We start from the raw sequence: 23,506 nt of genomic DNA on the forward strand, positions 1-23,506 counted from the left end.
GAGGATTCTGAGATCCCCCAAACCTACCATTCATTTCGATAAAATATTCATTCAATTTCAATATAATATTTCAATAAAATATTACTAGGAAGTAAGTTAGGGGAATCTGTTTTAAAGATAAAGCAATGAAAACTGCTTGCAACCTCTTTAAATAGCTATTTAAAATAAAATAAATAATAAAAAAGACAGTTATTTGCCTTAAAACAAGAAAAACACAGAACTGATGTCACCATTTCCCTCTAGCAAGGCTTGCTCTTTGGGCTTTTTAAAATATGAGACATATGTACAGCATCCAGTAAATAATACAGCTCAAACCACTAAGACACCAGCCATCTGACCCATACCCAGAAACTCTGACAGATCAAAAGGTCAAAATCAGAAATAAACATTTAAAAAATAAATCATTTTCCATTTCTTAGCCGAACTATTTAACGTCATGAACAGAAAGCTCCTGCTACTGCGTATCTGAAAAGAAAGCCATTTAGAAAATGACCCTTATTTACCAGATTGAATGTCCCATATTCCTCCCTGAGAAAGTGGGTCAAAAATCCTTGAAAAGTCGTCTGGTCTCCCCATGTCCAGCGGGCTCGATTGAGGTAGGACGAAGCCGGCAGATAGAGATAAGGCAGCAAACCAGCCAAGAAGCATAAACCCAACTTCAGCAAATGGCCTAGGGACAATTCCTGCACCAAAATATGTCATATTGCATAACAATGTTTATTTTAGTTTAATCGTGCTGGAACTTCAAGAACAGATAAAGAAAAAACATCAAATATATTTACACAGAGCTGATCTCTCAATTTATAGTAAGTCCCTACAAAATGCTATGTTAAACCTTACGATTTTGTGGATTACTAGGAAACTGCATCAAACTGATCTCCTTTGCATGGCAGGGTGAAATTTAAGTGAAGCAAATAATATTAGCTAGGACTCATGAGTATCATACTCATTGCATCTTTCACATTTAAATCATGGCATGACATGCATAGATGGCTGGAGCACTGCAAGGCTGAGATAACCCACTTTGCAGCGATTAAGAGTTGGCTGGTATTCCATCTGGCAAAAAAAAATGCTGCTCTAGTACAACTACACGCATCACCACCATCATCAGGAGTCAGTTTTGCCATTTACTTTATCACGATCACGCTGGCTAAATTGGATAGGCCAACTTTTGGGGTGGGATTTTCAAGACTGCCTAAGGGGTCAGGAAGACAAGACTTTCAAAGGGACTTCTGTGCCTAACTCCTTTAAGTGCTTTGGAAAATCCCACCCCGGAATATTGCACGCTTGCTTTCTCATCAGGCACCGTCCTGCCAATCAAAGCACTTCCTTCAGAATTTGGGGTGATGCGGAAGAGAGACCATTCAGAGCGACGACCTACAGAGCAGAGAAAGTAGCTCGGTAATGTTGCCGGTCAAAATTCCTTCAGAAGCCTGGCTCTTTTTTGTTGGTTTCACTGAAAGCCACCGGTTTTGATCAATTAACCTCTTATTAGGTGGTGTTCTGCAGCAGGGTCTACTGGACCGGTGTCTAAGTAGGTTGTTTCCCAGTGATGCCATATTGGCACAGCATTCCCTGCTGGAAATCACAGATGTCTCTCCAGGCCTCCCTGGTTGTGAAAAAAGCTCTGTTTAAAGAACACAAATACGCTTCACGAGCCATCATTTTGTTAAAGGAAATATGAGGTCGGTAAGGCTTTTTCTGGAGATGCTGACCTCTTGGATCAAGCTTGTCTGAGCTGCCCCTATCTCTTGCAGCTGATGCGTTTCACTCTGGGCTCAGCTCTGAGCTGTGCCGCTGCGCAGAATCACACCTGATTTACCAGGTTGAGGGTGGAGAAATTCAGGTGGGATTGTCCCAGTAGAAACCTGCCCAATTGTCATCTTCAGGGGGCGGAAGAGAGAGGGTACAGATGGAGGTTCCTCTGGGCCACTTGCAATGTGATCTACGTCTCTGAGATCTGCATCCCTTTTCCGAGCAAAGCAGGGCTTCTGCAATACATCTGCATCCAGCCCGACACAGCCACTGGCAGAAGACCACCTACAGGTGACAAAAGCATTGCAGGGCACTTGGACATCACTGGGGGCCTCATCCAGACGGATGCACATCGCCTTCCTGAGCCAGACGTGCCAAGACATCTTCTCACCTTTTTATACAATTAACAAGTTTAATACGGAGGTGTAAAATGAGGAACATCCTGAGAAGGGATCTCTGCTAGATGAAAGGGATGTATTTCTAGGTGGGGGGTTGGACCAGATGACCTCCAGCGCTCCCTCCCAACCTCAACCATTCTGTGATTCTGTGACAATCAACCAGCTCCGGGGCTTGTCGTTGCACTGAAGGACAGCCTTGCTTTGGTCTTTGTTCCAGCCGGCAGAAGCTAGGTGCTCTCCCCAACAGATGACCTCTTGTAGGACTCACAAGTCCTGGCAGTGTCAGAGCTGGAGGCCACCAAGCCTGGCACGTCCCAGGGAGGTGCTGAAGGGGGCTCCTCCTAGAGATCAGCACCTGCAGCACCCTTCCTGCCCTGCTACCTACCCTCACTGTGTCTTCGACTGTTGACACCAGTCATGAGATGATGTGCAACAAGCAGATGTGGGTTTTGTGCTGCCACCAGGGAAATCAACACACAAACATCTCCAGCCATGAGAAAGGCACTGCCATCAGCCAGGAGAGGCTGCTCACGCCCATGGCTTCCCACCAACAGGTACGTACCTGCACTGAACACACACATCTCCCGCACGTTGAGGAGATTTTAGCTCAGAGTATTGGTCTTGTGGCTGTGTGCTGGGCACTTAAAAGCAGCTGCGACACAGGGCTCCTGTGCCAGGAGCCACAGGCAGGTCACAGATCGCTGGTGTGAGCAAAGCCCCTGCACTGTGATGGGCTGTAATTCAGGTGGTTGACTGATGAGTTTGGACAGAATTCCTACTAACACTGTTAGCACATCAACATATAAACAGATGGTTGGAAAGAAGAATTATTAATGACCTTAAAACAAGCTAAAATAGAGGCATGGGTCAGCAAAATACGTACCGTCTTTCTGACCAGCCGGGAGAGAACCCAGGGCACGATACAAGCAACATAAAGCACTATCGTGTGCTGGTTGCACAGGCTGAGCCCGCAGCAAAAGGCACCGAGTCTAGAGATCTGAAAGGGAGAAACACCTCACAGTTACTCTTTACCACCTGCAAAAGCATCCAGATGCCAAAGCAGCTTCAGCGCAGCCCGCAGCACGCTTTAGAGAAGGCAAAGCACATCAGTGAACACTGGTCAATTGTAACACAGACAACATGGGTTACTTCAGATTATTTTTATGCTGTAAAAATAATAATGCCACTTTTATGTACAGAGACATCATTTTACATAACAGAAATGATTTTTTCCTCTTCTGCAGGCACGGAGGGCTAAAGTGAGGGCTACACAAACTTGCTAAGCAAAGGGAATTAAATGCAGCATCACTCAGTGGTCTGAGATCCTTTCTGAGCATCTCTGAAAGTTTTCTGATAAAAGAGGTAACATATCCAGACTCTGCAGCATGGCGCAGGGCATTTCTCATGCTCAATCTTTCTCCTCCTTCTCCATCACTGGCCACTTGGTCCGTGTCACACCCCGCAGCCACGCTCTGCCCATGCTCCTCAATGGGCAAAAAGCCACCAGTGTACCACAAACATCGTTGGACAGGAGCTGACAGCCCATCGGTCATCAGAGCATTGCCCCTGCTCATTTCAGTCACTGGTGACAATGATGTGTGTGAGGTGCAAACACTTGCCTTGGCATGGCGATGGGACCACAGGCAGTTTTTAATCAGTGTTCAACACTGGACGGTGCTTTGTCCCAGGAACACCTACCAGAACTTCAGAAAAACTTTGTGGGCTTCAGAGCTGCCCTGCACGACTCAGGACCACCTGAATAGTTTTTCAGGTATATTGGTGAACCAAGCACGCTCCTGTAAATGTCTGCAAGAAAGTCAGATTTACAAAAAGTGTCACCAACTTGCTGTTTGTAGTCTGGCCTCTTTGAGGCGTGTGATGCTGGCCATCCAGAGCATGGAAACAAGCTCACTTACTGCTCCTGAAAACCTCACCTGAAAATCCACATGGAAATTGGGCACAGCAACCACGAGAGCAGGTCGGAAAATGCCCCAACTCCATCTTTGTGGAACCCAGTGTCTTGGGGCAGAACTGGCCAGAAAATACAAAAGCCCGATGATGAAATAAGGCCTCTATAAGCCAGTGATAAAACATGTTATTTGAGAATTTGCCAAGCTGAGTAAACTACCGTGTGCTCCTGAAATTCCAGGCTAGCCTGACAAAAATCCTTTTATTCACACAACTTAGAGGAGTCACAGCAGGCAAGTCTGTAAGAAGAGAGGCGATCAGATGTTCAGGCAAATAAAAGTAGAAAGAACAAGGCCGGTGAGCAAGAACACCTTTTGACTGCCGAGTCTGTTTACAAAGCAGAGAACACGGCACGAAATTCAATGTCTCTGTATTTAATAGTGGCATTATTTTAGGGGCACATTTAATTTCAAGAGAATATACATTGAACTGCACAGAACTGATTGAAAATTTGGTCGTTTCTGTGTTTCATTAGAAACCTGGGTTTCTGAGCTGATGTTCCTGTAAGATGCATCTATTTACCCCCAGGAACATCACAGTTCTGACAACAAAACCTTGAACACCCACAGCCTAGTTTGAGTCTTTGATGCAGAAAATTAAACTTTGCACCAAAACGTTTAGATGAGAATGATTTTGCTTTTTCCTCTTCTATCCCGTGTGTGTACAACAACAAAAAGCCAAAGCAGATCCAGCACATCCCACCTCAACCCTTAAGCAATGTGCACGGATCCTTAAATGTTTGGCACCTCTGAGTCCAGGCAGGTCAGGGATCAACACCATCAAGCAGAAGTCCTGAACCCAGTCCCCAAATCTGGCCTTTCCTACGTAAAGGAAACTAAATCAATACCAAATGAACAGGAAATTAAACAGACATGTGATGACTAATTGAAAAAAAAAAAGAACTATTCACTTTGCTTGAGATGTTTTACCTTTGATCTCTCTTTTGCAGTGGATGCCTCCTCAAAATGCACGGTAAGAGCCATAAGCAGCCCCACAAACAGATTGTTTAAGCTAAAAACCTCCGCCGTGATGGACCACTGCCATGTTAGACGAGAAAATGAAAACACCCCCGCAGCAAGGATTCCTCCAGCATATGAGCCAGAAAGCCTGCAAACACAGATAACATGAAATCTTCTTTTCCAACAAAAAAGCCTACTTTATTGTCCTTTTTTTTTTTTTTTAAACATACTGTAGCAGCAGAAATTTTGACTGCTACCCAGCATCCTCCCAAAACATTATATGGTTAATATCTTCCTAATAATTTCTTTGCAGAGAATTGCAATTAGGAAGAGCGCACCTCAAGCCGTCCCGTTTATTCGCAAGGCGCTGAACACCAACTGGCTGGCGAGCCAGGCTGCCTTTTTCTCCTGAAACACCACAAAAAAACTTAAAAGAGTATTCAGTTCGGTTCAGAAACCTTGATGAGCAATGACACAGCGGGTCACGGTATGCCGAGCCAGAGAGTCATGCCTCTAACGGGATGCTCTCCGCTGGAGGACACGCGAGCAGCGGTGCAGCCTTAAATTCATCGAGTCCCTGCATAAAGAGTGGATTAGAGCTATTCACGACGGACAGCATTAGCAGAGCTTTCCCAGGGGGAACGTTTGAGAGTCTCAGGGGTGGGTGAGGATTGCAGCGCCCCTGGCCCCAGGATGGAGAGATGCCCACCAGAGCCAGGGAGAGGGGAAAACGGGGGCTGTCCCCAGAAGGATGGACTACGGCACCCAACGCAGCCACCCTCCCAAATGGGCAGGGAGCCCAAGAGGTGGGATTTAGCCCAGGAAACCTATTGCACCTGCTCTGCCACAGTGGCTCTGCCCTCCTGGATGTGTTAAGGGCAGCTCCCGCTCTGCTTTTTGGGCTCTTCCGAAGCGTGGCTGTTTGGGAGGTCCCCCCCGTGGGATGTCGCCCTGAAAAACACTACGCCGGGCACCACAACCGGCTCAGTCGGAGACTTGAGGGCCCACATAGGACTTGCTTAGGGGGTTCCTCACAGGATATAACTGAGATAAATGGAGACCAAGTAAACAACACCTACAGCCCCTGCAAACAGACAAGGGAGATGCTGGCATGGCACTCTTTAGCAAGGGCTCCTCTCCTTGGTTATACTTTTCTTCCCGCTTTCCTGAAACAACCTAAGCTCTCTCGGTACACTGAAAAGCCAGCACGTTTCTGTAGATGTCAGAGGAGGACCCGTCCAGATAGAACTGGAAGTTTTAATCCACTAAAAATGGGAGGCAGAGTTCACGGGAAGGACAGGACGGAAATAATGGTGTGGGGTGACCAGATCTCCATTCCTCCTCCCGACATCGGACACCCCGGGTGGCCTGGGGCAAGCCACCCTGCTGCTCCATTAACTGCAGAATTAATTGCAAATTAAAGTGACTATTGATTAACCCCATGCCCCGCCACCTCTCCCGGGTGCTCCTTAATGCCTCACCACCGTGGTGGACTCTTCCAGTGCTTGAGCTTCGTCAACACAGGTCTAGGCATTGAGCACGAAAACCTCCAAGAGAAGACCTGTCGCTCACTACAGGAGGCGCTCAGCAAAATAAAACCACGTCACAGCAGTACTGTGATACAGAAATCCCTACATAAGTGTTTTTGGCATTGCTTAAAATCGTCAGCAAACTGAATGCAAACTCGCAAGTAATTAAAGGTGTTAATTATTACAGGTTTTCTACCAGCAATATCTCAAAGTCACACAACCTCATAGAGAAGGTGTTCACGAGCACCGATGCTGCTCCGTTGGCTTTGTTACTGAGCCAGCCCAGCATCCCCGTCACCTCCAGGAGAGGTGGGAAACACAACAGGTTTTCTTTCCGTTTAAACAGCACTGAGTTTTAGTCTAAAAGAAACAAGTTTGTAAATCCCTTTGAAATTCTTGCAGTGAAATAAAGCAGAAAAGGTAAAACAACTTCCCCAAACTCTTTGGGATGAAAAGCAGCTTACTAGGCAAAACTCCTGATCGTTTACCAAGTCTTCTTGTCTTTCCCAGAAAAGACTCGAGCGCCTTACCAGAGTTCAAATGAGATTAAGGAGCGCCTGCCCTCTCGATAAAAAGTCTCAAACCTGCGCTTCAAGTTTTATGAAATAAGGATTAAGCAAAAGCTACTCAACCCCAAACTTAAAGACTTATCCTGGCTGTGTGGGCAGGGGGCAGCTCTGCTCCCCATCCGGCCTCCAAGCAGCACCGGGTCGGGATCCAGCACTGGGCACATCCACAGGTCTTTTCTTAAAAAGAGCTGGTATTGCCTGGGAAACTCTCGGGAAAACCAGCCTGATAAGCCTCCTGTGTGAAAGTGTGTTGTGTGCATGGAGCACTGAGCTCCTACAAGTATAGCAGGTGCTTTAAAGAAAAAAAATAAATAGCAACATGCTGAATTCTTTGAGATCATCATGACAGCAGCTGGGAAATGCAGTTTGGGAAACGCAGGCTGGAGACCAAAAGCTTCTTCCAGATTCTGCTACCAGCAATGGCAACGATGTACTTATAACTCTGCTGATTCAGAGAAATGGAATTGGTAAGACCAGGTAACCCCAGACAAGGACGAAGACCCAATCAGCAGAAAATAACACCTCACGCAGGTCTACTCAAAGCAGCAGCTCACAGCACGAAGCAGCACCAGCAGAAATGAATCCCACATGACTCTGACACACGATGCTGGGCCCGAATTAAGTCAGGTCTGCCTTGAGGTTGGGCTAACGTGACCAAAATTGGACCTCCCCACACCATTACAATCACCTTCTGGTAGCCCCTTGGGCTCCTCCAGCACAGCGTGGCACTGCTCTGTCCCTCTCTCGTTGTAGAGCCAAGAGGGCCCTCAAAAAGTTGTCCAAGGAGGTGACAATCAGCTCAGGCAGAAACATCACAGGCCCAGCACATGCAACACTGCAGAGCAAAGAACATTTCCAGGGTAGAGGAGACACCGGTGGGTGCTTAGTCATGTAAGTCAGAGCCTTGCTGGACAAGAAAGAAGACCACAGCCCCTGGTCTTTGCCACCCAGTCTGGAGACCCACACTGCGTCCACATCGCCTGGGCCTTCCAGGTGCGCTGTGGTCAGGGAGAGGAAACGCTTGGTTTTTGGTTTTCTCTGAAAAAAAACTTATAGTTGCACAGCTCCGTCTCTCCTTTTGACAGCATGTCAGGGCTCCGAAGCAGCGAGCAGCAGAGACTCAGCCTTGCTTGACTTCTACTCACGTTCCTGCCTTCAAACACATTTTTCAAACAGAGCTGTGGTGCTACAAAATGAAACAAGAAGGACCACGGGTTTGCTGATAGTTAGCGACATGGTTTAGTGGGAGATGGTGGTGGTTGGGGGATGGTTGGACCAGATGATCTTGGAGGTCTTTTCCAACTTTAGTGATTCTAGGACTACGCCAAGGCAATCATCCAGCGTTCATCTGCCAACACAACGAGTGCAACCTCACAGCGACTGCCCCAAGAACAGAGGTTTACCAAGAGAAAAATGTGGGCAAAACCCCATTATAAGGTTCCATCCAGCTAGAGGGAGGCTGCACTTGGGGCTAGCTGGGGAAGGCTGAGTCCCCTAGAGGAAAGCACTGAGGCAGTACCACCAACGCAACCAACCACCAGCCAACGCAGCAGGGGGAAAGCCTCCATCATTTCTCCTAAGGACGTTACAGCTAACGTTGTCAGGCCCGCTTTGATAAGAACTGGAGCACAGAGTTTGAATACAACCTGCCTTCTAGCCCTGTTTATCTTTCTTGGAGGAGAAACCAAGGGACCAGCTTGCATTTCAGATTGCAGACTGGGGCAAGGCCTGCACGAAGTACATGGAACGCTTCAAAAAAACAAACCAAAACAAAAAAAAAAAGCGGGAAGAAGGTCCCTTCCTATCAGTTGACTAACTACAATCCTGTGAACATGAGCAGAAACTCCCATCATCTTATAGCGCGCTCACAAGAGACAAGAACAGTCAGCCAAGAAGAAGTCACACAGCCCTTTGTGGGAAGTATTTTCCCATGGCATCCCTAAACATAAAAGGAAAAGACTAGAAAAATTATTTTGTTTTGCTTTTCAGGCACCAGAGTGAAAGAACGTGTGCCCAGGACTCAACTCCAAGGGCATGGGCAGCACAAACTTGCTTTAGCTGGCAGTATTTAGGCTGCAGCTTGTTGTTAAATCAACAAGGAAAAATCAAATAAGGTATTTACATCTTTTTGTTTTTTTTGCATTTTATAGGTTATAGCTTCTGATTTGTGGCTAATCACTAAAACGTGTCAATATGTAATTCAAAATTTAGCCTCTGTACTAATTTTGGTAAAACTTTCTTTTAGCCAAGAGCATATGTTACATCCATCTGCATTTAACCAACCTGATCAACTTGATCAGCATTTTTATTTTTTAATTTAGAAAATAAAGGCTGACATTTTGTATTTCATAATTTGCAAGAAGTTATTAAATGATTTGGATAAAGCTACAGAGGGATGAGAACTGAAACCTAACTGAAATGTCTTAGTGAAATGCAATCTTCAGTGTACTGGGTTCATACAGAAGAAAAGCCAGCTAACCAAAGCTTGTTGTATCTTTGAAGCCAATGCATTAAACACTGGAAACACCTACCTGTAGCTAGTAAAATAAGCTGATTATTTCTTCCTTCTTTTTCCTCCAAAACTTTAGAGGTAGCAAAATCTTTTTTTTTTTTTTTTTAACATTCTCAGTGATATAAAAAACAACTCTCCTGCTTTTAAACACCTGCTCCATTTCCTCTCCCCCTGTACATGCAGTGGATGACCCTGACTGTTGGTGCTTCCATGGCACTTGCACAGGCTGCAGGTACCTCACCACCAACTTCTGCCTTTGCACTGCTGTAGCAAAGGTATATCATTTTAATATGTTTATTTTGTGGTATAATAGACCAGAGCATTAAAGGTTTAACATTTCAAATTTAACCTCAGAGGTTTCACTTGTTTATTAAAAAAAAATAAAATACTTTTTTGATGTAGGCTAAAGAAGGACGGGACTTAGAAGACTCAAAAAACAAGCTTTCACCTGACTTATCCTGAGTGCGTCTGTGCGTTGGTGCTGGAATAGAATGACTTTCTAAAAAGCAAACCAAAACCAAACACGAGTTCAGAACCAAAGAGATAGTAATTACCCCCCAAACCCCATTCCCTATGGGTTCACCACCTCTTAGCCACAAGCACCCGTTGGCCAAAGCCGGTTCCTTGTGCTCCCAAGCACCGAAGAGCCAGCAAGGGACCGCAGGGAGCAGCGTCCAAGCTTTCCTCCTGCCTCGGGCACCTCGGGGGGCTCCACTTCAGCCGTGCCCGCAGCCTTCGTCCCCAGCACCGGAGGAGGAGGAGGCTGTGAGGAGCTCGGCATGGCTCGTCCATCCCACTCAAGTCTTTGTGGCCATCAGAAGATATTAACACCCACACAAACCGGTAAGAAAGCCATGAATTAAAAAGAGGGGATGGTCAGGACTGGCTTACGAGCATTGATCCAGCAGGGATTTTGGCTATGGGGAGCCAGTCCCTACCAGCACCCCATTGCATAGGGCCTCCTGGAGGGGGGCTTGCGGCAAGGACACCAGCACCGGGGCTCGGTAGGGTAACGCCGAGATAAATGCATTTAGGAAATGCCCCGCCGAGTGCTCACCACTTCCTAGCAAGCCGAGGTGCAAATAACTGTGCTTCCAGCCACCAAATCCAGGAGGAAACTTCTCTCCCCGCGTCTTTTTTACCAGAAAGGGTACTTGAGTTAGGCTCGATTCACAAACTCAAAAATCCTTAGAAAATAGGTAGGCTTGATCCCGGGCGCTCATAATAAACGGTGTCTGCTTCCAGCAGCCAAAAAGAATAAAAAAAAAGAAAAAAAAACACCCTCTCAGTAGGAACCGGCTTTAGCAATTTAAATGTTTTATAAGTTTTTTTTGTAATTGCAGAAACTTTTCCTAATCTGACATTTGTTAAAACCCCTTATTAGAAATTATGCAGCCGCGGTAGCTGTGGCAAAAAAAAAAAAATTAAAAAAAAAAGAAAAAAAAAGAAAAAAAAAACTGGAGCTGGCTTCACAATTACCAAGTCAGCCCATGCAGCCCTCTGCTATTGTGCGGGGTGGCATAAACCCCCCGGCGGGCTATCAGCTCCCTGGCAGGCAGGGGGCTGCGCTATTCAAAGCGCGAGATACAAGCTGCGGGGCACAAACCTGGCAGCTCCCATCTGACCCCGCAATCCCCGGCTGGTGACAGCTCCAAGCTCCATGGCAAATTAGGCCTTCTCACATTACAATTGCAGGAGACAGATTCCATTAGCGGTATCTGAAATTGAGTGGAGAGCTGCTCTGTTATCAGACTTGACTCATAAGCGCCGCTATTAATCAGAGCTATGATAGCATTTATATATTTCAAGCTATCTGCTGCCGCTGTGATATTCCGCTACAAAGGGTTGATGGGACTTAGGGAAGTGAACAATAGAGCTTTCTGGGAAAAGCAGAGTAAATCAAGAAAGTCTGTGACTTCCGCACATTCTGAAGGGATTGCGGTTTACATAAATTTTCTCCCAATTGGAGATTGAGCTCTTCCTCATCTTACACATGGGATTTAGTTGTCACTCAATGGTAACAGCTGTGAAAAGGTGAAGCGGCCCACCGCTCGGAATATTGCCTCCGCTTTTAAAGCAATTAACCCATGAACAGGAGGATACCTGGTGATATCAAAGGGATTAAGCCAGGCAGTGCATTATTAACATTTCCTTGAACTAATTCTAACTCTGACTAGCTGTCAGAAAAGACTCTTCAGTCTTTAAAAAAAAAAAAAAAAAGAGTTTTTGCCCTGCTTTTTTTCCCCCCCTCTTCAAAACGAAGCGGTTATTTCAGCCTAATGTGCGTACTTTAGAGCAAAATGCAAATGAACACATTCACTAATGTCTTCAAACAGGCTGAACTCAATGCCGTTTTATTAGGGCTACGAGAGGAGAAAAAAAATATGATCAATTAGCCAGGGGTCACAGTAGATATTCGTCTAAAAGCAAATTAATGCCACAGTACCTTCCATTCTTCTCTCCCTCCTAAAACTTAGTAACTACTTGTTACGTGGGCAGAGCTCCTTTTGAAACTGCGTTTTGCTACAGTGGCAATAATCTAAAATAATCTGGAATCGGGAAAATCCATATACGCCCCATAAGAAGATTCCTCGCTCCCCAAAGCCCTGAGTTCCCACTTCCCCACGCTTTGCCGACGGTCAAGGTGGCAGCGCTGGCACGGAGCGCCCTCGAGGTTTGCCCCCCTCACTCGGTGCCCGCAGCCCTTCTCCGTAATCCCCTTCCCGCGGCGTTTTGAGCTGCCCGGGTCCCCGCAGAGGATGCTCTGGGGTCGTTCTGCCCGAGGAACGGCACCGACACCGCTGCAATCCCCCAAAGCCTGCCCTGAGAGCGAGTCGAGCTGCCGGTGACAACCCGTGCAGCACCCCGGAAGATCCCAAGGATGAAGAGGAGTTCCCCACGCGCAGCAGGCAACTTTTTCCAGCGCCGGTTTTAGGGGAGCAAAACGCTGGCTGCGGGGTGGGTGGCGACTACTACACGGGGTTTTTCCTCCGTTCAGCCATGAGCTCCCTCTGGGAAGAGCCGCGTCCTCCTAAACACCCGGTCCTTCCCGTGGGAGCTCCAGGACAGGCAATGCCAGAGCAAGGAGGCTCAGGACGGCGAGGTGCCGCTTCCAAAACACCACCGTCGTTCCACCAAACACATCCCCACTGCTCCTGTGTGTTAGGGGGGGGAGAAGAGCAGGCTACGGCTCATACACAGCCCCACCTTGTTGCTTATGGACTGGTTTGGGGGGCAGGGAATGTGCTAGATATCTTATATTTTGTATACATATCAATAAAGGTCCCAAATTTAACTCAATAAAGGTACCAAATTTAACACGATACCCAGAACAGCAAGAGAAGAGAAGCGAGGTGCTCCGTTCAATGCAACATTTTTCTCCTTTTCACATGCCCACATGGAACTCAGAATAAAACTGGAAAAAAATTACAAGTCCTTTGGAAATGCCACCTTCTACTCTACTACTGCACCTGCAATAATTTAGCTTTGTATGGTCCCGTACAGCGAAACAGCCAAGCTATGGAAGGTAGAAAAACTGCACGTAAAGCAGGGAAAAGCAAACTATTTCTCCTTGCGACAGAGAATGCAAAGAACGCATCGTCTGTGCAGAAAATTACACTTTGGCAATCATATTATAAGAACATAATTGGTTTACTTTGTAAACTTGCTATGCTTTGCCTCCCACAGTAAAACAAATAAATATTTGTTTAAGGAAACAATCATAGAGTCGCACTCGCTGCGTCCTACAAACATAATGCAGCTCGCCCGTCTTTCAAAGCGGAGACGAATTATTTGCATCAGTTACAAGCAGTCTGAGCAAACTCTTTGTAAATGCCATTTTACGATAATTACAAGCGATTTCTTAAGACTGCGCGGAGGGGAAAACCATATTTGATAACTAATTCAAAGGAGCAACGCACTCGTTCGGGGATAGTCTGGATTACTGACAAAAGGGGCTTTTTTTTTTTTTTTTTTTGCATCGGCGCGGTCCAACGCAACTTTGCTTTGAGAAGCACGAGCCGTGCTTCAAAACAAATGAAGCAGGAGCCGGGGCTGCTTCCTATCGACCCCGCGGAGCATCCCACCGCCGAGTACCTGGGCGAGGAGAAAGCTGGTTAAGGGATAAACGCGCCGAGTGCCATTCGGTCCTAATCCCGCACGCGCAGCCTTGCCCTAAATAACGCCCGATTGCAATAACTAATCGGGAAAAGAAACTGTCCTGACCCGCCGGCGACCGGAGTCGGGAAATGGCACTTAAACAAACGCCGGGGAAAAAAAAAAAAAAAAAGGGCTAAAAGGAAGAGATTTACTGTACGCAGAGGCTGGGAAACGCGGAGAAATCCCCCTCCCCGCCCCGCCGCGCTGGTAAACAGCAACCGTGCCCGGCTGGTGGGTTTGCAGGCAGAAAAGAAAGGTTTTAGAGGTTAAGTTCAGGTCAGACGACAAATGAAATTGTAACAGCCCAAGTGACATTGTATAATGTCTTCTTCCACTCAATCAATAGGGCACTGTGAGCCCCATTACCATAGAGATGGCTTCCTCCCTTCTGAAGGGTGTCTATTGTTTGACGAGAGAGATTTGCCACTTGAACCGTGTTGCTCCCAAAGGATGTGTACTTCATCAATTATTTGTGCTCCTAACATCTACATATTTTCATATTAACGTCCCCAGCGCTCGCGCGGCAGAAGGAGCGGCCGCTCGTTTTTTTTTTTCCTCTGCTACTGAAGGGCTTTCAGGGGTCACCCCGGCAGCTAAATTTTAATTAAAACACCCAAATGCGGCAGGATTTGATAGCCTGGTTTAGAGCCTTTGTGGGTTCGTGCAATCCTGGTTAAAAACAAAACACGCTGCCTTCAGATATTTAAGGCTTCCAAGCAGGCAGTGCCAGCAAACGGCTTTCAGAAAGATTTTTTTTTTTAAGTGGCAAGAGAGAAGAAACTTTTTTTGCCAAATGAATGTCTTAAATGAATCAATTTTAAGGTGCTTAACAGGAGAACCATAACGTTGTAATTTGTAGATAAAAGTGACCTGCAACACCTTACAATTTATTTCAAAAATCAATCGGTGCAAGGCTGAATAATTGATTATCAGTCTCTGACTTACACCTATAAATAATTTTCTGCAAGTCCTAACAGCTTCTATCAGCTCCCAGTCCCAGGACTGCCGGTCTTCCACGCAAGTTTTATATTTGACAGGAGGAACATCTTCCAAATCCAATTAAAAAACAACAAAAATAATAATTAAAACCTCTAGAAGCGTAAAGAAAACCCTCAAACTTGGCTTGCCATTCCCCCACTGCGTTCCCATTTCTCTAGCGCAAGGATCGCATCCGTGCCTGGCACAAACGGGGCACGTAAGGAACTGTTGCATGCGACTTGAAACTAAAAAGCAGAGCACAGTGACCGTAATAATGGGAACAACTTTAATTGAAAATAAATCAATCAGAACCCAGTAACTCAAAATATTTAGCAGCTCTGTGCAGGAAGTTTGGAATATAACCAGAGCGGACTGTGCTCGGCACCGCACACGGCAGGGCACCACGACGCCCAGCTCACCAAATACGCTTTGCAATACAGGGTGTTAAATTAAAAGACGCTGCTTTAATTACATGTACGCCCCAACAGTGAAATCGCTCCCTTCCAAGGCAGCGGTCCACGAGACCTGCTGCTGCGCGCGCAACGGGACCCAGACAGCAACTCCTTTTTAGCCGGGGAAGATGCACCCGGACAGACCCCGCAGAGGGTTCCTGCTCCCACCCGACTTTAAGGGGGCTCGAGGCCCTCAGGGTGCACAGGATCTGACCCCCCACGAGTCCTGATTTTATTTCTAGCTGCACCCACCGCCTGGACAGGCTTCCCCGAGGAGTGATGGGGCTCTGCTGGCTGGGGGGGAAGAAAAGGGCTTTTCCCCAAGCCAGCAGAGCGCGCCCCACTTTGTCCTTCAGGACAGCATCCCCAGCCCCCTGACACAATTTCGGATTTCACTAACAGCCTGGAAAGGCGCCCTATATCCCCCCCCCGTCAGAGAACATTAGAAATTGTTTGTGCGGGTTGCAATAATCCTCTCCGATCTGGGTCAGGAGGAGGTTACGAGCGGCGAGGACTCGAGCATCAAAGCAGCCCCCCGGGGGTCACCGAACCCCGGCCGGGACCGCGCGCACCTCCCAGGGGCAGGGGTGCGGAGGCGGCCGGGTACCGGGTGCTGCGGGTAGGGTCCTGCCTCTGCCGGGAGCTGCAATTAACTGGAGTTCCCGGTTTAGCCGTAGGTGAAGCTCATCTTGTTAATTCAAACGGACCATCTGCATCTTCGGAGAACGACAAACTTCATTAGTTCTGCTTAGTTAGCCCGACGGCCGCCGCGCGATAATGAGCCCGAACAACCTGTCACGTCTTTGTGAGGGGAAGGGCGCACTTTTTATTATCACTATTACTATTAAAAAAAGAAAAAAAAAAAAAAAAAGAGGAAGCTTTTGTGACGGAAAGAAGGTCAAAGCCAGATTAAACCGCTGCGGAGGAAGCGGCTCCGGCGGGGGCAGCACCCGGACGGAGGGGACCACCCGGGGGCCACCCGGGGACCGTACCTGAGCGCCGTGTAAAAGAGCAGGGAGGCGGCCGCCGCTCCCAGCACGCCGCCGAGGAGGTTGACGCGGGATGCAGGGGTCCCACCGGGCAGCAGCCCCAGGGCCAGCCGGGCCAGCAGCGTGAACAGGGGGTAGCCAGGCGGGTGGGCGACCTGCGGGCACAGAGGGACACGGGGCTGAGCGCGGCACGGGCGCGGGGACGGCGGCATCCCAGCACCGGCCGCCCCCGAGCTTGACCGAGCCAGCACCGGTAGCGGGACTCTGGGAGAGGCAGCTTTTTCCCCCCAAACGAAGGGTTTCGTGGCAATTTTCACCCCCGCAAATATTTCCCCCGCCGGATCGGGCGGCGGGCGTCCCACCCCCGCGATAACGAGCGGCCGAGCGAAAAGAGGTGACACGTCGCGTTATCGCGCCCCAAGCCGCCCGTTGTTTGGGTTCGCGGTATATTAGGGTCATTCAAAAAGGCTGTTTGGGGAAAAGAAAAAAAAAAAGCAGATTCGGAACTATTTTATTGGTTAGCAAGTTGAAAGACCACACTGCTATCGGATTACCACCACGCTGACAGTCCTAAGGTCTTGCCTAAAGGGATCATGCACCATAATAAAGTTTATTAAATAATAAAACTTATTAAAATTGTTAACCCGATTTATTTTATTCTCCCCAGCTTATACAAAATTTGGGTTGATAATAAGCCAGCTACTGTATATACAGTAAAGCCTTTGCTTTATAATTTAGTTTAATTGGATTTAAAACTTGAAGTAAATTGTCGCGTGCTGTACTTATAAGTTAGTAAAAACTGTGGTTTGAAAATAAATTAATCTACTTTACTCCATGCTTAATTAAACTTCCTTAATTCCTAAAACTGTTAATGAGAGCATTGATTAAACAATAAAACTAATACTTACTCCAAGCTCATATGCGGCTGTGATCAGCTCCCCTGTGAAAAAATAATGTAAAACCAATAATTACTATTAGGAAATGACACTCCTCCAAAGTTTTCAAAATCCAAACGCTTGCATTGGGGTTTTGCATTAATTTGACTGGATAAAACTGTAAATCTGTAGAGATTTAACAGCATGAAATTTTCTAAGAATATTTTCTCCCTCTGATGTCACTGCACAAAATATCTTTTGTGTGTTTTCGCGAGACTTTTACCAACAGATAAGCGGAAGCACAGGTGGGTCTGGCTCAAGAACGGCCCGACATCCTCAAATCGCAGACATCGGGATGTGCGTGTGAGCTTTTGGTTTAAAACCAATCGATTCAACAACTCCAGCGCTGCAGTTTGCAGCGCTTATACAGCATTGTCCCTTAACAACAGGCTCGTTTCTCGTTAAAATAAAAATAAAAATGCAGCTTTGTGTTTTTAAAAGGGGCAAAATCGAGCCCTGTGCTTGCAAACGTGTACGCGGGGACGCTGCTGTTCCTCGGCGCTCCGGCAATCCCTGCAGCAGTCGCTCTGCCAGCGGGTCCGTACCTGTCGGGGTCCCCGCGCTCGGCTGCTGCCCCCGTTGCGCAAAACTGCTCCGGTTTTGCATTTCGTTTGTGTTTGACACCGGGACGAGCACAACCGCCACGAAGCGATCCGTGTCAGCGCAGCGGCTGGTAACGCCTGGCGTTCGCAGAGCGCTCCACGCTGAAGCATTTTGCAGCGGTGCCCTATGAAATACATCCAACGCGTGCAAATGCGTTCGAGGACGGGCACGACAAAAGGGGCAGCGAAATTAAAAATTACGGCTGGCGCACAACAGAAATGGCAGGAGGAAAGGTCCCCCCTTCGTCTGCCGCCCCCCCTTGAATTGCACCATCTATTTCTGCCGTCGCAGAGCCTCGTCTGGCTGCTCCCGTTCATCCTACAAGTGCCCAGGCGCTCGGGGCAGCTCCGTCCCATCGCGGGATGGTAGAGCTGCAAAAAGAAGGGTGTTGGTGGTTTCGATGCTGAACAAACAGCATTTTGGTTTCTGCTTCTCTACCACCCAGCCTAAAGGATGGGGACTGCGCAAACGGCACCGTTAACTTTCAGTCTTGACTGACAAAAAATGACGAGGTTTAAAAGGATGACACCAGTCAAGCCCCAGCTGCTGCTCCCGACTGCCATAAAATCGTGGCCATCACCCCAAACGTGCGAGGAGCCCCGGGGCTTCCTGCTTGAACACCTCTCCAGGGTGGATTTTACCCCGCTTGCAAACACCGGCTACTTTTATAGCCCCTCTGTTTGAGAGAAAAGGTTCGACCCATTGCAAGAGGCCCCCAAAAAGCGGATGCAATGGGAAAGCCACCCCGAGCTCAGCCGGCTCCGACGTGGCTTGTGGTGGCGGACCCCAGCGGGAGACATTCGGAGGTGCCATCCCCGCGAGCAGCTCCAGAACACGCCCTGCCCCATCCCTCTTCTCAATGCATCCTAATTTTTTCCTACCGAAACCCCTCGGGAAGGTGCAGCCACCTGCCAGGCATCAGGCGTGGAGGAGCCGCCAGGGGCCAAGCAGCTCCCGGCCCTGCCCGCACCGAAAGGCTGGGTGCTAAGGAAGAAAACCCCAAATTCGGCTTCCCAGCAGCCGGCACGTGCTGACATTTCCGACCGTCCAGCTCCAGCCCCCAGCGCAGGCGTTCTGCAAACAGGCCCCAAACCGCCCGAAAACTGATTTATCCCCGGCGACGTTGGGAGCTGATGTCTGAAACATCAGAGGCTTTTATTTTTTTCCCCCCTTTTTTTTGAACTTGAGTTTATTTGATCCCTTCTTAAGCTGTTTTTAACATCTGTGGATGTTCCCAAACGAGCTCTAAAACTCACTCTCGTTTCTTTATTGCAGCGCTAAGTAACACGAGGAAGCTGCCAATGGAAACACCTATTGCCTTTCACATTTTAGGATTACCGCGAGCTTCGGGAACAATTGAAAATATATGGATAGCTTAAAAAAAAAAAAATATAACGGGCTCCCTGCCTGAAAGCAGATACAGCAGATCCTTAAGCACCTCTTTACTCGCACAAGTAGCTTCGGTGATTTCGGTGGCACCAGCGTGAGAGCAGTGCCCACGGGCTGGGTCCCCCCCGTGTTGCATGGGGGCTCCTCAGACCATGAGAAATGAGGGGAATAACCCCAAAAGCCACATTGCAAGGCGGCGGCACGGCCGCCAGCTGGGAAAAGCCCAAGAGGGCAGCTGGGATGAGCCCATCTCTGTTCAGCTTCAGCAAACGGACGAAATTCAGGCAGCAGGCTCGGAAAAAAGTGCAAAACAAATAGGGACCAGGACAGCCTGCGCCCCGCTCCGTTCCATTTGAGGCGTTTTTTGGCACCCGGAGGCACAACCCAAGCTCAAGCACAATCCAAACCCGGGTTCCTGGCTCAGCACAGAGCCGACAGCTCCGGGCAGAGGCACCACGCGTTTTAACGGGACCGTGCTACCCGTCGGGGAGCACTTCGGCAGACAAAAGGGCAGGAGCTGTAAAGATATTGACCGTCACGTATTAACTGGTGGGACCAGAGGGAGCAAAGGCGGCCCTTAAAAAAAAAAAAAAAAAAAACATTTAAGGCCTGCCTATTTATTTACAAGGAATTTTATGCACAGCTTGGATCTGAAATGAGACACGGACAGAGCTGGGATGGGGTTTAAGAGACCTGGGACGGGGTTTAAGGGACCCATTCAACTCCTTACCATATGGAAGAGGGAAAGTAGGTCTGGGTACCCACCCCACGAGAAAAAAATATGTCAAATCATCAGCTAAAACATCCAAAGCACAGCCCCACGCATGCTGCAGCAGCACGGATTTTTTTTTTATACAAGACTAAGGCAGCGAAACTGCAGAAGGACCAAGCTGAGGAGTTTTCTCTTTGGGAAACCCCAAGGGGGTGAGGGACCCCACAGCGGGACACGATGCACGGACCCCAAAGGGTAAGCCCCCCCCCCCCCCCCCCGGTGTGGCTGCGGTGCCCCAACCCCTGCAGGTGGGCACTTCTGGGCTGGGTGACCACGAAGTGCCAACGCCTATGGGGTGAGCAGCCCTATGGGGCGAGCAGCAGTGCATGAGACCCTATCAGGGCAAGCACCCCTATGGGATGACAGCAACGCACCGGACCCTATAATGAGATGAGCATCCCTATGGGGTGACAGCAATGCACCAAACCCACATGGTGAGCACCCCTACGGGATGGCAGCAGCGCACTAGCGCTTATACGATGAGCGCCAGACCCTACAATAGGGTGATCACCCCTGTGGGGTGACAGCAACGCACCAGACCCTGTCTGATGAGCACCCCTATAGGGTGACAGCAATGCACCAGGCCCTATAACAGGTCGAGCACTCCTACGGGTTGATAGCAATGCACCATACCCTGTAACAGGGTGGCGTTCCTATGGGATGACAGCAATGCAGCAGACCCTATATGATGAGCACCCCTATGGAGTGACAGCAATGAACCAGACCCTATAGGGCAACCACCCTTAGGGGGTGACAGCAATGCACCAGACCCTATATGGTGAGCACCCCTATGGGATGACAGCAATAAACCAGACCCTATAATAGGGAGAGCATCCCAATGGGGTGACAGCAGAGCACCAGACCCTATCTGATGAGCACCCCTATAGGTCAACTGCAAGGCATCAGACCCTATAAGAGGGTGACCACCCTTACAGGGCAAAATCAACGCCCCAGACCCTGTAACAGGGCGAGCATCACAGTGGGGTGACAGCAATGCACCAGATCCTATACGATGAGCACCCCTTTGGGATGACAGCAATGCACCAGACCCTATAAGAGGGTGACCACCCTTACGGGGTGACAGCAGGGTGACAGCAATGAACCAGACCCTATAACGGGGTGAGCAACCCTATGGGGTGACAGCAATACACCAGACCCCACAATAGGGAGCGCACCCCTATGGGATGACAGGAACGAACCAGATCCTATACGATGAGCACCCCTATGGGGTGACAGCAGTGCACCAGACCCTAAAATGGGGCGAGCACCCCTACGGGGTGACAGCGGTGCCCTCCCTCCCCTCACGCTGACCGACCCCACACCCCCAGGCCCACCTCCCCGCGGGGCCTCCCCGACCCCAAAACGACCCCCAAACACCCCGCGGGCGGGCAGGCGGCGCTGGGTACGTTACCCGCGTCCCCGCCGGGCAGCCCCGCCGGCAGCGTGGCCCCGTACACGGCCGCCACGGCAGCGCCCAGCGCCCCGGCAGCGGCGGCGGCGGCCCCGGCCCCGCACCCGGCCCCGCACCCGGCCCCGGCCCCGCCGCCGCCCGCGCCCATGCGGCGCCCCCGCTCCCGCCGCTTCCGGCTTCGGCCGCGCCGGGCGGGCCGCACCACTCCGCACCCCCCCCCCCGCTGGAGGGGGGGATGAGTCGCCCCTCCGCCTTCTCCTTCCCGCTCCCCCCGCCCGCCCCCCAACAAATGATATCGTTAACGGAGAGTCGGTGGGAAATAAGCGGCGGTTAGAGTCCCGGTGGCCTCCTGCAGGCTTTGCTCTGTCACTCTTTCCCCCCCACACCCCCCCCCCTCTGAGGAGACTTGGTACGGCCGGGAAGGCGGGGAGCGCCGTGCGGCAGGGCGCGACCACCGCGCGGCTTGGGGGGGGGAGAGGGGGGGAGCGGGGCGAAACCACCGCGGAGCGGCGCGGGGGGGGGGAGCACCTGTGGGCGGGAAGGGCGGGGCCGCCTCAGGCCCCGTGCGGCCTCGGGCCGCCCCGCGCCGCCATCACCTCAGGCGATGGCGGCCGCCAGCCCTGTGCTCGGGCTTGTTCTGAGGCGGAGCCATCGCTGTCCTGCCCCAACAGCAGCCCCAGCCACCAAATTTTAAATATTAATCGCTCACATACAGCCCAGTGAGGGCTTCCTCTTCCAACTGATGTAAATCCAGAGCGAAGCCAGCTGGGCTCTGTGAAAAGTGTCATATGCAAAGCCCTACGTCTTCCCACCCCGTGTAGTTCCCAAAGCATCCTTCCACATGTAATGCTCAAAGTACAGATGTGTATTGTATAAATAATAAAGCTCTACGCCCTGGGTGGGGTTATGCGAGGTGCTGGTGACGGAAAGGATTGAAGGTGACTGTAGAATGTTAAAAAGACCGAATTAAAACTACTCTCGCAGTGTGGGAGTAGTTAAAGAAGGTAAATAGCTTCCTGAGACCTGTCGATAGAAGGCTAAAACACATCCATAGAAATCATTATGGGATTGTACAAAAGAGCAGCGAGGCCATACCTGGAGAATTGAGACAGATTAAAGAGAGGCTTTTGAATACAAATGAAAAAGGTATAGAAGAGGGTAACGAGGATAATAAACAGCCTTATGGATTAGATCTAAGTGGAGATGTTAGAAAATGAGGTTTGCATTTATAGAAAAAAAAAAGAGCAGGATTAAGGGTCGACACGACTGAAAAACAGCACATCAGATTTTGAGGAATGGAAAAGCTGGTGCTGGAGGGCCCTTTTGAAACGTAACCAGCACACACACACAAAATAAAGGCATGAACTGAAACCAAGAAAGGTATTAGGGGAATTTAGAGAAGGCCTTCTTACACCCTGTAGCTGGCGGGTACAGAGGCGGCAAAAGGAACCGCGGCGTGACCCTCTCCGAAGTTAATGGGACTGCCTGGAGGTGGTTCGGGGCATTCAGGGTACAAACGGCGGCTGAGCGAGGCTGGGCCGCATGGCCGCCTTCCACCCAGAGGGAAACTGCTCGGCGCTGCGGTGACCGAGCGAGCTTCAATGTACTCGACTCGTTGGCAGGTTCCTCGCCTTGTTGGCTGAGGTTCATCGGGGAGAAGAAAAAGATACGTTGCGATCCTCAGCCAGCCATTGTCACTATGGTAATGAGAGGGGTCATTGTTCCCGCACCCGTTGGGGCTGCTAAAATGTAATTTTAGCAGCAAAGTGCACAGTCTGTTTGTGAAAGCAGGCTGGTGGCGAGGCTCTTTATCCAAAGCGCGGCTTTTTTCTTTGCGGCATTTTTCGTTCTTTGTACTTGACTTGGAAAAGGCATCCAAAGACAATGTTAGCCATGACTGATTACAATTATATTGAGGGGGGAGGTAGCAATTTAAACGTGAATATGGAAACGTGGAACAATGTCTGGTAATAATATGGTGAGGACAAACTATTCTTTAATTGTCCTACAAGTTGTTTTATATCTTTGTCGTGCAGAAACTGGAACTTTTAGGGTGCCAGTGACAAAGTACTTTGCTCTAATATGGTAGGGCAGGCTCACAACAGCCTTTATCTTATTGAATAACTACC

General features: G+C 49.3%; 1 protein-coding gene across 6 annotated transcripts in view; it reads right to left on the reverse strand.

The window, feature by feature from the left end:
* TMEM260 (transmembrane protein 260) overlaps positions 1-21,552 on the reverse strand; it is a 29,832-nt gene extending 8,280 nt beyond the window's left edge. Inside the window, exons 1-7 of one of the 6 annotated variants that reach the window (XM_083836691.1) lie at positions 21,378-21,494; positions 17,176-17,207; positions 16,271-16,422; positions 5,419-5,488; positions 5,051-5,228; positions 3,037-3,150; positions 504-683 (exon numbers count right to left, since the gene is read on the reverse strand). In XM_083836691.1, the coding sequence (XP_083692817.1) occupies positions 504-683; positions 3,037-3,150; positions 5,051-5,228; positions 5,419-5,488; positions 16,271-16,422; positions 17,176-17,186 (705 nt within the window). In that variant the 5' untranslated portion in view covers positions 17,187-17,207; positions 21,378-21,494. Of the gene's footprint in view, positions 1-503; positions 684-3,036; positions 3,151-5,050; positions 5,229-5,418; positions 5,489-16,270; positions 16,423-17,175; positions 20,162-21,377 lie in introns of those variants that run through there. The other 5 variants (XM_083836692.1, XM_083836689.1, XM_083836690.1 and 2 more) reach the window with 5 other exon arrangements.
* Between the last annotated feature and the right edge of the window lie 1,954 nt (positions 21,553-23,506).

The sequence above is a fragment of the Anser anser genome (genome assembly GCF_964211835.1).
Source record: "Anser anser genome assembly, chromosome: 5".
NCBI lineage: Eukaryota > Metazoa > Chordata > Aves > Anseriformes > Anatidae > Anser > Anser anser.